General features: G+C 37.3%; 1 protein-coding gene across 1 annotated transcript; it reads right to left on the reverse strand.

Annotated features, from left to right (window-relative positions):
* Positions 1–583: 583 nt before the first annotated feature.
* gpn1 (GPN-loop GTPase 1) lies at positions 584–13,574 on the reverse strand. Its single transcript, XM_067454661.1, has 14 exons — positions 13,374–13,574; positions 13,063–13,156; positions 11,917–11,956; positions 10,965–11,031; positions 10,823–10,860; positions 10,649–10,727; positions 10,457–10,551; positions 9,921–9,966; positions 9,503–9,649; positions 6,136–6,218; positions 5,037–5,076; positions 4,737–4,827; positions 1,692–1,793; positions 584–1,585 (listed from the first exon to the last, which is right to left on the reverse strand). The coding sequence occupies exons 1-14, from the start codon at positions 13,557–13,559 to the stop codon at positions 1,494–1,496; spliced, it is 1,200 nt and encodes a 399-aa protein (XP_067310762.1). The 5' UTR covers positions 13,560–13,574; the 3' UTR covers positions 584–1,493.
* Positions 13,575–15,259: the final 1,685 nt, after the last annotated feature.

The following is a 15,259-nucleotide window of genomic DNA, read 5'->3' on the forward strand; positions in this document are numbered from 1 at the left end:
ACTTGGATGTAATAAAAATGTAGTGATCTATCGATCCATCCATTCAGTTCCACCCACCCACACACCATCCATCCATCCATCCTCAAAAAAATATTAAGGCCTAAATTTGAGACATATGTATTGCTCATAAAATGTCCATCTATTTGGGCATTAACAAACAAACAAACAAACAAACTAATAAGCTTAAGTGCTGCATATTTGACAGTAATATATATAAACAAAACCGGTAAGAGCCAGTGAAATTTCTGTAATTGTTTATTAATACTATGTGTTTTAAATAAAAAATAAATTTGACAAATACTTGTGCAAATTCTAAACTATTTGAATAAATGCATTTAAAGTATGTTTATTTACATAAAATCAAATGAATGAAAATAGTGAAACTATACCTGTTCTTTTAGTTTGATATGCATCAGTTTATGTTAAAACTGTGTAAACCAAACAGATGGAAATTGTATTTACGCAATTCAAATACATACATCTTTAAGATCTGCTTAAACACATTTAGATAGAGATCAAAATACATAATATTTTGATTTTATCCATCAAAACAGTTTTAAGCAGATTTTAAAGCATGTGCTTAACTAATTCAACAGCTGCGTGCAATTTCAGAAAGAAAATTAATGAAATTAATTAAAACACCTATAGTGTAAATGAAGGACAGGAAATAAATCTTTATTAGTTCTACAATACTCGCATTCAAAGAGAATGAAAGCTGAAAGTCTTGCCGAGTGGTATTTCAGACGTGAAGGTCTACAAGAAACAATTCATGAAATGAATTTTGTATCCCACAGTCTCACTACACCCACTGGATCCTTCTGCCATATGGCAGCAAAACCACTACTGCCCACCTTCCATCTCAGCTCACGCTTGGCTCTATTCAAAAAGAACTCTTCTTCAAACTGTATTATGAAAAGACAAAGTAGAAAGTTTACAGCAAGGCCGATTTTGTATACTGTATGTGTAAAAATATTTTATTTACTATAATAGAAACACAATCATTATAGGTACTGTAGGGGAGTTCATTCCTAAAAAGATAAACTTCAGATTTTGTCTTCTGTTCCAGGTTGTTAGGAAAACAGAGCTTTTATTAACAGACAAATAACTGTAGAATGTACATAAATATATTGCAAAAGAAAAACCACACAATATTTTCTGTGTGCAATAACATGTTCAGTGGAGACAAAATATCCAACTCCAAAATATGCTGCGGTTTGGTTTGAACTAATGCAGTTCTTGAAGATGCAATTTTTTTTGACATTCTAATACAAAATTACTAATTCCCAATAATGAAATCTCAGCGCAGGCTTGCAGGTGTTGCAGCAGGACGTGCAGGCAGCTACAACTGTAGCCGATTCACTGAAAACGGTCCATATAAGCCACCCCAAACTTTTTTGGAGTCTTGCAAAGTTAAGACAGCATATACGTCAAAGTTCATGGGTCAAATTCAAATGTGTGAATGTACAGTATACACACACACACATTCCCTGCCCTCAGTTTGACTTCCTGTTGCGCACCTGAACCACTTCTCTTCTCTCCTTCAGAAAGGTCCCGAAAGCGCCGGCCTCTTTACTTTCTTCTGTGACTGCAATGGGAAAATCAATGGGAAAAAATGACATCATAAACAAGGGTGTTACAGAGTGTGGTGGCAATTAAGAGCCTTTAAAGGCCATTTGAAGCATCCATCTCACCTGTGTGATCGATATCATCAGTATCGCTGTCTACATCTTCCTCAGCTTCATCTGGGTTGCCACGGTTAAAGATGAGGTCACTCGGTCCGCCGAGATCTGGAGCTGTTAAAGAATAAAATAACCAGATGTATACAAGGCACGTAGATTATTTTATTAAACAAAGCTAATGAAGGTCATCCTCAAAGACCAGCTGAATGCAGACAAATGATACATTGTCGTTAAAAAGATTTGGAGCCAGAAAGATATAACGTTTATCGATATTAACACTTTTATTCACAACGGAAACGAGCCACAGCACAACGGAAACGAGCCACAACACAACGGAAACGAGCCACAGCACAACGGAAACGAGCCACAGCACAACGGAAACGAGCCACAGCACAACGGAAACGAGCCACAGCACAACGGAAACGAGCCACAGCACAACGGAAACGAGCCACAGCACAACACGACGGAAACGAGCCACAGCACAACACGACGGAAACGAGCCACAGCACAACACGACGGAAACGAGCCACAGCACAACACGACGGAAACGAGCCACAGCACAACACGACGGAAACGAGCCACAGCACAACACGACGGAAACGAGCCACAGCACAACACGACGGAAACGAGCCACAGCACAACACGACGGAAACGAGCCACAGCACAACACGACGGAAACGAGCCACAGCACAACACGACGGAAACGAGCCACAGCACAGCACGACGGAAACGAGCCACAGCACAACACGACGGAAACGAGCCACAGCACAACACGACGGAAACGAGCCACAGCACAACACGACGGAAACGAGCCACAGCACAACACGACGGAAACGAGCCACAGCACAACACGACGGAAACGAGCCACAGCACAACACGACGGAAACGAGCCACAGCACAACACGACGGAAACGAGCCACAGCACAACACGACGGAAACGAGCCACAGCACAACACGACGGAAACGAGCCACAGCACAACACGACGGAAACGAGCCACAGCACGACGGAAACGAGCCACAGCACGACGGAAACGAGCCACAGCACGACGGAAACGAGCCACAGCACGACGGAAACGAGCCACAGCACGACGGAAACGAGCCACAGCACGACGGAAACGAGCCACAGCACGACGGAAACGAGCCACAGCACGGCGGAAACGAGCCACAGCACGACGGAAACGAGCCACAGCACGACGGAAACGAGCCACAGCACGACGGAAACGAGCCACAGCACGGCGGAAACGAGCCACAGCACGGCGGAAACGAGCCACAGCACGGCGGAAACGAGCCACAGCACGGCGGAAACGAGCCACAGCACGACGGAAACGAGCCACAGCACGACGGAAACGAGCCACAGCACGACGGAAACGAGCCACAGCACGACGGAAACGAGCCACAGCACGACGGAAACGAGCCACAGCACGACGGAAACGAGCCACAACACGACGGAAACGAGCCACAACACGACGGAAACGAGCCACAACACGACGGAAACGAGCCACAGCACGACGGAAACGAGCCACAGCACGACGGAAACGAGCCACAACACGACGGAAACGAGCCACAACACGACGGAAACGAGCCACAACACGACGGAAACGAGCCACAACACTACGAAATCGCCACAGCATGACAGAATCGAGCCACAACAAAGAGGAAATGCTCCTGTCCACGAGGGGGCTCTCGAAGTGCAATAAATTGCCATAATAAAGTGCCATTGCTCTATAGATTGACCAGTCTTACAAAGATATAAACACTACGATCAGTTTTAAGTGTGTAACCATTGTATATTGACATGAAATATCAATTCAAAATCACCTACAGGCATTATAGCTGCATATTTATACTCGAAAACGCTTCTACTCGTGGTCACGGCGCTTGATGCCAAAGGGAATGTCTGCCAATTCCACCATGTGTTTGAAACTTAAAATTGTATTAATTAAAATTACTTTTTTTTGTTTTGTTTAAAAGTTCAAATTCTAATGTTATGCATTAGAATCAGTTTTTTAGAATACAAAAAGCTGTGGGATTTTAACATGTCTGTTTTTGAATGTTAAAAGTAATTTTAATTCATACAAATTACATGTTTCAACTGCATGGTGGAATTGGCAGACGTTTCCTTGGGCATCAAGCGCCATGGCAGCGTGTAAAAGCGTTTTCGAGTATAAATATGCAGCTATAATGCCTGTAGGTGATTTTGAGTTGATATTTCATGTCAATATACAATGGTTACACACTTAAAACTGATCGTAGTGTTTATATCTTTGTAAGACTGGCCAATCTATAGAGCAATGGCAAGGGAAACTAACTTTATTGCACTCCAAGAGCCCCCTCGGGGTCGGGAGCATTTCTGTTGTGTTGTGGTGATTCCGTCGTGCTGTGGTGATTTCGATGTGTTGTACCTTGTTTCCGTTGTGTTGTGGCAATTACGTTGTGTTGTGGTTTAATTTAGTACGGCTGCTCTACTGCTCTACACCGTAAAGGGTGCATTTAAATAATCAAAAGTATAATGTTACAATATATTTCCATATTAAACAAATGTTGTTCTTTTGAACTTTCTATTCATCAAAGCATCTTGAAATCATCCCCCCACAAAAATGGTAAGTTGCATTTTTTTCAACATTGGTAATAAGAATAAATGATCGCTCAATTAGCATATTCGAATGATTTCTGAAGGATCATGTGACACTGAAGACTGGAGTAATGATGCTGAAAATTCAGCTTTGCCATCACATTTCTAAAAAATAAATACATTTTTAATAGTAATAATTTCACAATATTACTGTACTTCTGAGCAAATAAATGCATTCTTGATGAGCAGAGGAGACTTCTTACTGACGCCAAAAGTTTTGAACATTAGTGTAAAATCACATCTTACCTTACATTCTTTTCTAAACAAATTTCAAAGACTACTATTCAGGGCACAGTCGTTGTTTTGTTCTCATCTAAAGACTGTAGCTTTCATTATATGTAAAGAGTTAAAAGTTGATTAATGAGTTTCCAAATTTCTTTTCTTTTTTGAATGAACAGAGACGTGACCGTTCTGAATGAATGTACCGGTAGAAGCTGCAGTTTCCATGGGAACTGCTCCCATGTCTTTCCGAAGGCGTTCCAACTGCTCCTGTTGCTTCTGACTCTGAGCTTCAGCCTGAGAATGAGATGAAAGAATTAATAACAGTCAAACTTGACCTTTTCCCACAGAACCAAATGGGGACACACTAGTGCAATTTTTATTTGCCTTTTAAATAGAAAAAAATAAGTATAAATATGTAGTTTAATCAGAGATGGAAGGATCTTTGCAAGACATTGCCAGTTGATTCATGACTAGTACATCAGCCCACACCAGCGATTACTCACCAGCTCTCTGTGCAGACGTTCATATTCAGGGCGATACTCGCTGTAAAGACAGTAAAACACATCAACTGTTTGCAGAAAAGTATTCATTCATCTTTCAATGTATATCTACATGTCTGACAAAAGAAGAAAGGCTGATGGAGTTTCTAATGCTGGCAAAAAGAAATGTAACAACATATTGCAGTTGTATCTGAATAAATAAAACGAATGCCATCAAAATATCTGGCTGCTTGACAAAAAAAAAGTGCAAAAATGACATTACATATGAATTAATGTTTAAATATTTAGTAATAGGCCTATTATTCTGAAAATAGTAAGTAAGTTCTAATTACTCTGTCTTTCACAAATATTTTATATATGAAAGATACAATATAATTTGCGATATATATATTGCACAATTATGTATGGAAACGACTTGAGGGCAGTTTTTTAATTATACAACAAACCTCATGTGATTGCATTTTTTAAGGATGATGTCATTACGCACATCATTTAATCTGTAAAAGGCCAATTGGATGGAAACAGGCTGGAGACAGCAAATTGCGCAGTATTTTACTCTGGGTGGTACTCTGGGTTCGGGCAAAAATCAGGAGCCCGGAGCCCTCCCCTGGACAGCACGCCAAATACGCATAATCTTTACTCTATTTAATTGATGTAAGTGTGAACTCGTGAAACAGTGAAAAAAAGTGGATGGAAACTTGGCTAATGACAGTTGTGTAACAGGTTAAAATGGCTGATTTATCTGGATTTAAACATTGCAGGAAACATTTGGGATCATGTAAGTAGACAAGTTAACAAAATATATAACATTGTTCTTAATGGTTTGTGGTCCTTTTAATGCAAAAATCTTACATATTTCACCATTAAATAATTCTGTTTAGCATATTTTGTCATTTTGGTACTTTAATCTTCCATACATATATACTTTTTCATCTAATACTTACATTTTATTTAGGCTTTATTTGAATGAACTACTTTTAATAGATTTTAAACTATTTTTAGTTTGTTTACAATAACAACACTAGCAAAAAACAACAACAACAAAAAAACACTGAGGTTCTTAATTTTGAATTTCACAATTATACAGTGGTGGGATACGTACGTTTCATACTCTTTAGCAGCATCTGCAACCTGTACGAACAGTTCATCAAGCCCAGAACCTGTGACTGCAGACACACCGACAACCTACAGGACACAAAGAAATGCCTTAATGTTCCTGTATAAGCACTGAACTGAGAGGGGAAAAAAAAATTCACAAAAGAGTGACTGCAATTGTCACCTTAAAGCCCAACAATACATTTCAGACACAGAGAGAGCCATAAATCTGTGTTCATGTCTTGCTTTTTTATTGATGGTTCTAGCCAAGGTAAGCATAACTATTAACATGGCTCATACTACTGGTCATTCTTACAGAAAAAAAAGAAAGAAAAAAAACCCCATGAAACTAACAGAATATTGTGTAAAAATCTTTACTGCTGAATTAGCAAGGCCATAACTGCTACACACAACTGTTTTGTACCTTAAAGAAACCCCTCAGGTAGCCTGGATGCCAGCCGAACTTAGCCCCGCCCACAACATTTTTAAGTCAGGCGGTTTGGTCTGGACTCAATCCATAGAGGAGTAATTACCCCCGAACAGAAACTGTTTGGACCAATGAAATCATCAGGGCGGGCATTAGACGATGACGGACAGATGATCAACAGTAACGTAATCATGATGTTATCAAAGGGGCTTGGATTATATTTGTTTGAATCCTAAACGGAGAGCTTGTTTGTATGCATTCACCTTCACAATTTCTCTCAGAAATGATGATCATGTTGGGTAAGTACTCTGTGTATCATTCAATTCTTTTATTTTTTTACAACACTAGCAAAGATTGTTTATTCCAGTGCCTGTGCAGACATGGTTGCCAAATTTTTACAACAAAACCCGCCAACAACTAGCCCTAAACAATAGCTTCTTGTGGATTCTCCAGAAAAAAAGGTGTTTGGGGGGTAAAATGTGTGTTATTTTGGCAAGGTTGCCTGCTTAATATCACATAATATTCGCTTCAACCCGCGGACGTAGAAAACATCCTGCGGAAAAAAATGCGGACTTGGCAACACAGTGCAGTTGAACATTTGTTGACATTTGACATTGCGTCGCTCCGTTGCTCTGATTGGTTGTAGTTCTATCCAATTGATGTCTTTTCTGGTTTGGTTGAAACACACCCCATAATCACAGCCCAATGGGGCAGTTTCAGACTCGTATTCTGACTAGACCCGTCAGGCTAAACCCTGTGGTGAAAAGCAATTAAAAAAATCTATTAAAAATAAAATGTCTATGTGGTGTTTTTAATATACTTCAGGACAAACTCCGTGCAAATTCATATGTCAATACCATTGCCAAATATTTTCTCCTTAAAACTGCAGTGAAAAAAGCTAAATCTGGAAGGCAATCTGCCAGAAGATAAATATTTTACTTTATATTGAATATTATATATTATACTTATATTGAATATTACTTTGTGTTGAATATTATATTTTTTTGAATATACAAAAACCTATGGATTCCCTTTAGAAGAACTTTATTAACCCCACCGGATCCGTGTGGATTACTTTTATAATGGATGGATGCACTTTTTTGGTTTGCTCTTCACTGCCATTATAACGCTTGGATTTGCCAGGACATTGTATTCGTCTGAAAGAAGAATGTCACATACACCAAGGATGTCATGGAATGATTTTCCTTTTTGGGTGAACTATCCCTTTAAAGCCATTATTGATGTTTACAGCCCAATATTTCACTGGGGGTAAATTTGTTCGCTTCAATGAAAACAGCAGATTAATATAGAACGGTGATTGAACAGACTTGGAACTACCTGACCATTAAACCGTTTTATCGCACACCTTCCAACCAGTCAGAATTGAGTATTCAGAGTCAGACAGACCATGGTAAAATGTAAATTAAGATGTTTTTTATTTATTTATTTTTTTATGCAATTGCACAAGCATTTCAGGAAATCCGTTTCACTCTAAACTGCTCTTATAGGATTTTGTGTGACTTTCTAATGCCACGTAAACATCAGACATTGTTTTAAGAAACATGCTAAAGTCACTGCAGAAACAAGGTGGTGTTGCAAAGTGATGAGCAGAAAGTGAAAATATAACAGAGGCATGTTTTGAAACCGGCAGACACGACAGCACGGAACAAAGCCAGTCATAACAGCCTCCTACGTTTCTGCTACTGTAGAATATGCAGTGGTTCAGTCCGTGGTGACTACACATTGTCATGTTTTAAATAAGATAACTTCCTGTATTGCAAACCCCTCCATATTGCAGTTGTTGTCGTTGTTGGCGTATGCCTACCAACATTTGTCATTACCATAGAAATCAATGTGGATATTCTGAAAAACGTAAGAGTGGCATGGGACACACAAATCGGATCTGAACAGTTGCGATACACAATGTGAACAGTCAATAATTTTAGATCAGATTCCAACTGGATACACAAACGATCAAGTTTAGACTGACATAGCTGTAGTTTTACAGGTTTTTGCTCTAGAATCTTTACAGGTCCTTTACAGTTTAAATTACAATCACTTTTTGAAACCTAACTATTCATTTTTTGGCCCCACTTCATATTAGGTGGCCTTCACTACTATGTACTTACGTCATTATTGTGTTCATATTGGATTGCAAAACACTTTCGCTAATATAGAGGTGAGATGCAGGTTAAGTAAGGGACAGGTGTGGTGGTATGGGTAAGTTTAAGAGTAGGGTTATGTAAAAGGGAAGTGTCAACAATGTAATTGACCTCTCGGTAAGCCCCTCCCCTCGAACGCAGATGAGCATCAGTTGCACGGGCACCGAAACTCGGACATCTTTAGGTTTCAGCGCCATAGAGACACATTGGAAAATCTGATTTTGCTACAAAAATGGTAAAACGTTGTTCCTGGGGTACTGTAACACTCATTCCAGGTATCCTGAGAGGATTTTTTTTTGATGTCATACTCTTGTTACGATTAGAGTTAGTGATAGGTAACTAACTGTTCTCACGCCATGTAACGGTGTATGTTAAATTAAAAACACATAAACGATGGTCTACATTTCAGCGCATCTCTCCATATTAAGATGGTTACATGTAAATGAATTTAACCTAACCCTGTGGTACATGAACAGTCTTGATCCTCCTATATTCTTATATCTCCTCATATTCTTCTTTATCGTTTAGTTTGTTTTTGTAAACATTTTTGATATTTCTCTGAGTTTAAATACGATTAAGGTCTACATTATCTGTCTTACTATAGTTGAGGGACTCTTATTTTGATGGGTATTATAGTTTACGGGTAGTGAAAGGGAGCGCTTGAATGCAGTTTATCAGAGATGTTTTGTTAGATTTACCAGTTATAAACTGCATCAAACATCTAGCAACCATCCATCCAGAAGTTATAGTAGTGCGGTTTAACTGGACCAGAGCTTTAAACTCACCCTCAGGTTGGTGTAGAACTCATCCAGGACGAGACTCATAGAGCGGGTCAGGTTACTAACATAAGACGTCTCCTGATTCAAAGCGTCCTGGAACACCTCAAAGTCCTGCATCCACTCCACCGCAAAACTGTGATCAATGATGTCAGTCTGATAAAGAAAAACAAATTAAAAAACCATGACGATAGATAAGATTGTGTTATTCACAAATAATAATTTTTTGAACAGTGATATTATTCATATTAAATGTATTTACTAATATAAATAGTACAATATTAACAAATATATTTAAATGTAAATAACAAATATGAATACATGTATCAATGTTTATTTACATACTAAACATATTTGTTTAAATAGTATTTGTGGTTGAATCGCTATCGATTGACCACTAAAGATTAGAATGACGACATTTTCTTACCTTGTTCATGGCGACTATGAATGGTAGCTTGGTCTTATAGAGAATGCTGGAAGAAAACAAGACACTTCAGTAAGATCTATTCCACTGTATAATACAGTATGAATACAACACTGACAACCCAGTAAGTACATACACTGAGCTCTGAAGTATTCTGCTTTACATTACATTCATTTTTTGCACAGTTTAAAATCTTAGAGATATTTATGGAAACTTGTTTCTGCCACAACTTTTAAATTGCTGTACTTGCGTAATTGAGAGTAAGATCTCACCGTTTTTGACTATTTATTCACAAATTCCAAGTTTATATCTTGAAACTCTGATTTTATTTCTCGCTATATTAAGTTTATATCTCACATTTCCGAGTTTAGATATGAACTCTGAATTGCGAGATATAAACTCAATATTGCAAGAAAAAAAATCTGAATTGTGAGATATAAACTCACAATTACTTAAAAATGTTTTTTGTTCAATGGTGGAAACAAGCTTACATAGATATTGCATAACCAAGATATATCAAATTAGACTGAGCCACTGACCTGCAGGCGTACAACATGTTAGACATGAAGGTGACGGGATTCACACTTCGAGACGTGTCCATCACATAAACAACCACACAAGGAAAAGAAGAGGCCTAGAAAAAAGAAGTTTATATTCAAAATATCCAAATACAGCATGGAAGAAATCCACAGTAGCAACATCACACATAAGTGTGAAAGACAGTGAGGTACCAGTGTTTCGGTTATAATAGTTCCAGATGCCGACCATGTGAACACCTCTATTTGTCCAGGAGTGTCAATCAAAACATATCTACATACACAGAAATGTTTTTAATTATACACAAGATAGTAGCACTGAGAAAAAGACAGATATCATCACATCTAGAGTACTGAGCACAAACTTACTGGTGATTGCTTTGCTTTTTCTCAATAAACTTCATGACCTAAAAGAGGGCACACAGAAATGGTGAATTTCAAACAGAAGTATGTGGAAGTGAAAGTGTAAAACAGTGACATCTATTGGATCCTTCAAATGCAGCTCTACTACCTGATCAAATCGTGTTGCAAACAGATTCAGAGATGTGACGATTCCTCCATTTGGACCTAAACCATATCTGTATTAGAGTCAAAGACACCCCACTTAGATGAAATTCAATTAAACCATGGTTACTACGACACTTTTGGACATTGGAATTATCATGACTTTTCCAGTCATTTGTGAATCACAGAGAAAGCACTGATTAAAGCGATAGTTAACCTCAAAATGTAATGTCTGTAAAATAGTTTACTCACTCTCAAGTTGTCCCACAACTGTATGAATTTCTTCTCTTGAACACAAAAGATAATTTGAATAATATGGGTCACCAAACAGTTGAAGGACCCCACTGTTGTCCATAGTATAGAAAAAAACAACTGATGTAAGTCAGTTGTTAATGTTTGGTTACTCGTATTCTTCAAATTATCTTCTTTTGAGTTCAACAAAATAACTTGAGGGAGAGTAAAAAAAAAAAACAAGCAGAATTTTCATTATTGGGATTTTAAAACTATTGCTTTAATGCACTGTTTAGCTAAAATAACGTTTTAGAGCAATGTATAACTGCATTATATACTAAAGAAAATCACCATAAAAATGGTCATGATTTTTAATATACCTAAATATTCCAGGCCTGAAAATCAAAACCATACAATTGCCTGATATTTCAAGATTCCATGACTATGTATGGATTGTGAGAACAAGTTTGAATCTGTTATAAGAAGCTATTGCGAGGTTTAAAGGTGTAGTAAACCATTCCCAATAAAAGTCCATACCTGAATGAATGAATGAATGAATGAATGAATGAATGAATGAGGCATTTATATAGCGCTTTCAAATGTACTACTGTACACCCAAAGCGCTTCACACTCATGTCAGGGGTCTCTCCTCAACCACCACCAGTCTGGTGCCTGGTGAAAATATGCAAGATAATTATGGTACACATGATTTCACACTGAAAGGATACTGCTTCATGACTTCCTTGTAATTGACAGTGTCTCTGATATCTGTAAGGAAAAACACAATCAGACTTCATCTTTTTTGACATTAATGTAATTAATAAGACAGTGTTTTATTCAGCAAAATAACCCAGAGTGAAATTTCACTGCTTCACAGGTGTTGGTTCCAGTGCTCGATCTGAAATTCTGTGTGCAAATCTGGAAGTAAATGCTGTATAAATTTGAATAGCTTCTTAAAGTAGTTCAATTTAAAATGAAAATGACCCCATGATTTACTCAACCTCTAGCCAGACTAGGTGTATATGACTTTCTTCTTTCTGATGAACACAATAGTAGTTAAATTGATAAATATCCATTGTGTTTTAAGCTCAATGTAAATATCTAAACATCTATTTTGCTTGATCTAACTCATGGAAAAAATGTGACTGGCTAGTATCACTAGAACGTAGCGCAAGCATTTGAATATGGAAGGCGGTCTGGAGGAAGCTAAATATTTTACTTTAAATAAGTTTTAAATATGGATAATTTTCTCAAAAATCCCCATCGCTTTGATTCAGAAGGCCGTGTGGATTACCTTTATAATGGAGGGATACACTTTTTAAGCTTCAAACACCCCCGTCACTGCCACTTTATCAGAAAGAAGAAAGTTATATGCACTTATTGAGGGCTCGAGGGTGAATACATTTTGAGGTAATTTTCATTTTAAAGTGAACTACTCCTTTAATGTGACATCAAACGCAGCTTGTGCTGGCATAAAGGCATTGGAATCAAATGCCTTTGTATGTTAAATATAGACTCAAACTTCAATCAAATTTTTTGCTTAAAATGCGATTCACTAATAGGCTATAAGTAAGGTTTCATTTATATTGTGATTTTTTTAAACTTTTAATAGTGCTAATAAACACACACATAGCAGATGTAAACTGTCGAAAGCAAGTGGTAAGATCATTAAAATGAGTAATTTAAATAGTTAGGATTTTAACTTTTGCTTTTAAACTCGTAAACAACGTCCGCCATGCGCTTTTTATTTGTAGGCAGGTTATGTACAGTTACGTCATCGGTCGGTTCTGAGAACAAGTTTCCGCCGCACCTGCTCCGGTACGAGAACCAGCACCATTTAACAATTAACTGGAATAGGGGTAACAGTGACACACCAATGTTGGCTGGAAAAGGGACCTCATGAACCGCAGGATCGAGATTGATGACATATGGAGGAGTTTTCTTGGAGTGCAGGTAAGCTGTGAGCCTCTGATACAACAAGAAGCCATAGGATATTAGTATTCATTAATTAATATTAACATCCATATTAAATAGATTTAAGTAAATGTTTACCAAATCTATTTATGATTTGGTTTCCTTATCAGAATTGACACACGACACTGAAATGATCTTAATACAACCAAGTAAATGTTACATATTTATAGAATTGAGTTAGAATTCCACTGATGCAGTCAGTCAGTCTTACCTGCACAAAAGTTGTTTTTCCTGACCCTGCCATGCCTAGAACTATGAGACACACCGGTTTTGATTCTGTATTATGTTCGTTAGATGAACTCTGACTCTGTGTCGGTTTATCATCTCGATCTTCTTTACATTTTTCATCACTTTCATATGATGCTCCATCCCCGCTGTCTGTTGCTGCAGTCGCCATGCTGCTATTACTGGACGTTTGCCGTAAAGTAATGTCTACTGACGTGAAATGACGAAAAACATCCTGTCATTATTACTTATGGCCACTAGATGGCGGCAGAATCCATCATAGGAATCCATACGATTTTATAAAATGAGACTGGGGGTAAATTTGGCCGAGATGAGTGACGGAGACAAAATAGTCTTTTTTTTTAATTACTTAATTATAAAATTAGTATTAAGCACTTATAATAACCTATTATTTAGACCATCTGCATTTTTTCATTATTTATTTAATTTGTTTCTTTTTTATATTTAACAATTAACTTAAATGTCAACAGTCTACTGTAATTTGGAAAAATACATTTGGAAGTAAATAACTCTGGGTATTTGATGTACTGACTTTAATGTATGTTAATTTTAGGCTCTTAAAAAATATTTCCATTACTTTCCCATTCAATTATAGTAACTACGTTGTGCTTATAATTGTCATGAAAATATTTATTTTGAATTTTTATTTATATTTTGATTCTAGGGTGAAATATGAGCCCAAATATTTATTTGCAAGATTCACCTACCATGTATTATTTCCATAAACGTGTTTGCATCTTCACTGTTACTTTTGTCATTAGCTGAGAGACCTGAGTAAGATCAAAATCATTAGGTGGCAGTGGCACTGTTTGTATATGCCAAAAATATACACAGTATCTTGTCTACATCACCACAAACATTGGGCCTTTGAGTTATTTTCCATACGGCTCTGGACTTCTTCATGTCACTGCTGAGTTTTCTGAGCAAACAGCTAGTACTAGCCTGTCTTTGGATGGTTTATACTAGACATTCCTCAATAAGAACAGAGCTGTAGGGAGTCAGGTTAACACTGTCTATGAGCAGTGTCAGGGCTGGTGGTTCTGTGTAAGCTTGCCTCATATTCGGTTCATGCTTGCAAATGTTAGTTTTAGAAAAACGAATACCCTGTATTACTAACTAGTAACCAGTAGGTCTGTCAGTCATTGAAAGAAAAACATTCCAGTGTTTAGAACTGTTGACATTCTCTTTAACAACCGTCGATGAACAAACTTTGCTCACATTTCAGCTGCTTCCTTAGTAGTCTTTCCATGGTGATTCTGATGACAGATTTATCATTGTTTACTGATCTCACCTTTCAAGAGTGTCGGCTTGTAACCGGCATTGTTACTGGGTCGACTCTGATTCATGTTGAGAAGTCTGATGTCCCTTTTGGCCAACATTCAATATTCAAGTTTTAAAATGTCAAGAACATGACCTGCCATTATCTACTGTGGGATTGTTTTCTCTCCCCATAAATAACCATGTTTTTGCACAATATCTACAGATATCATTTTTCAAAATAAAATGCATTGTTCATGGGGGACAGTTCAGATAAAGGACAATGCCCAAACAATATAATGTTACCTTGAACCTATTTAAAAAAATAAATAAATAAAAAATCTTGTTTTCAAGTAGCTATCTAAATGATGCTAAATTTGCAAACCTGTTACCCATTCTAGTCTATTATTTACACTAAAAAATAGTAACATTTTACAATAAGGTCCTGTTAGTTAATGTTTAACTAACATTAACTAGCGATGAGCTATGTATTATTCTTTGTAAACAGTGATTATTAAAATACGGCTATTCATTGTTAGTTCATGTTAGCTTAGACCCATTTAAATAATATTAAAATATTCAACTCCCGAATAT

This window comes from Pseudorasbora parva, chromosome 10 (genome assembly GCF_024679245.1).
Source record: "Pseudorasbora parva isolate DD20220531a chromosome 10, ASM2467924v1, whole genome shotgun sequence".
Classification (NCBI taxonomy): Eukaryota; Metazoa; Chordata; class Actinopteri; order Cypriniformes; family Gobionidae; genus Pseudorasbora; species Pseudorasbora parva.

Excerpts from the sequence above, each read along its gene's own strand:
- gpn1 (XM_067454661.1), bottom strand. The coding sequence starts at position 13,559 with ATGGCGACTGCAGCAACAGACAGCGGGGATGGAGCATCATATGAAAGT. Across the intron at positions 1,794-4,736 it reads GGAAACTGCAGCTTCTACCG|CTCCAGATCTCGGCGGACCG; the intron begins GTACATTCATTC and ends ATTCTTTAACAG. Across the intron at positions 1,586-1,691 it reads TGATGATATCGATCACACAG|TCACAGAAGAAAGTAAAGAG; the intron begins GTGAGATGGATG and ends TTCCCATTGCAG.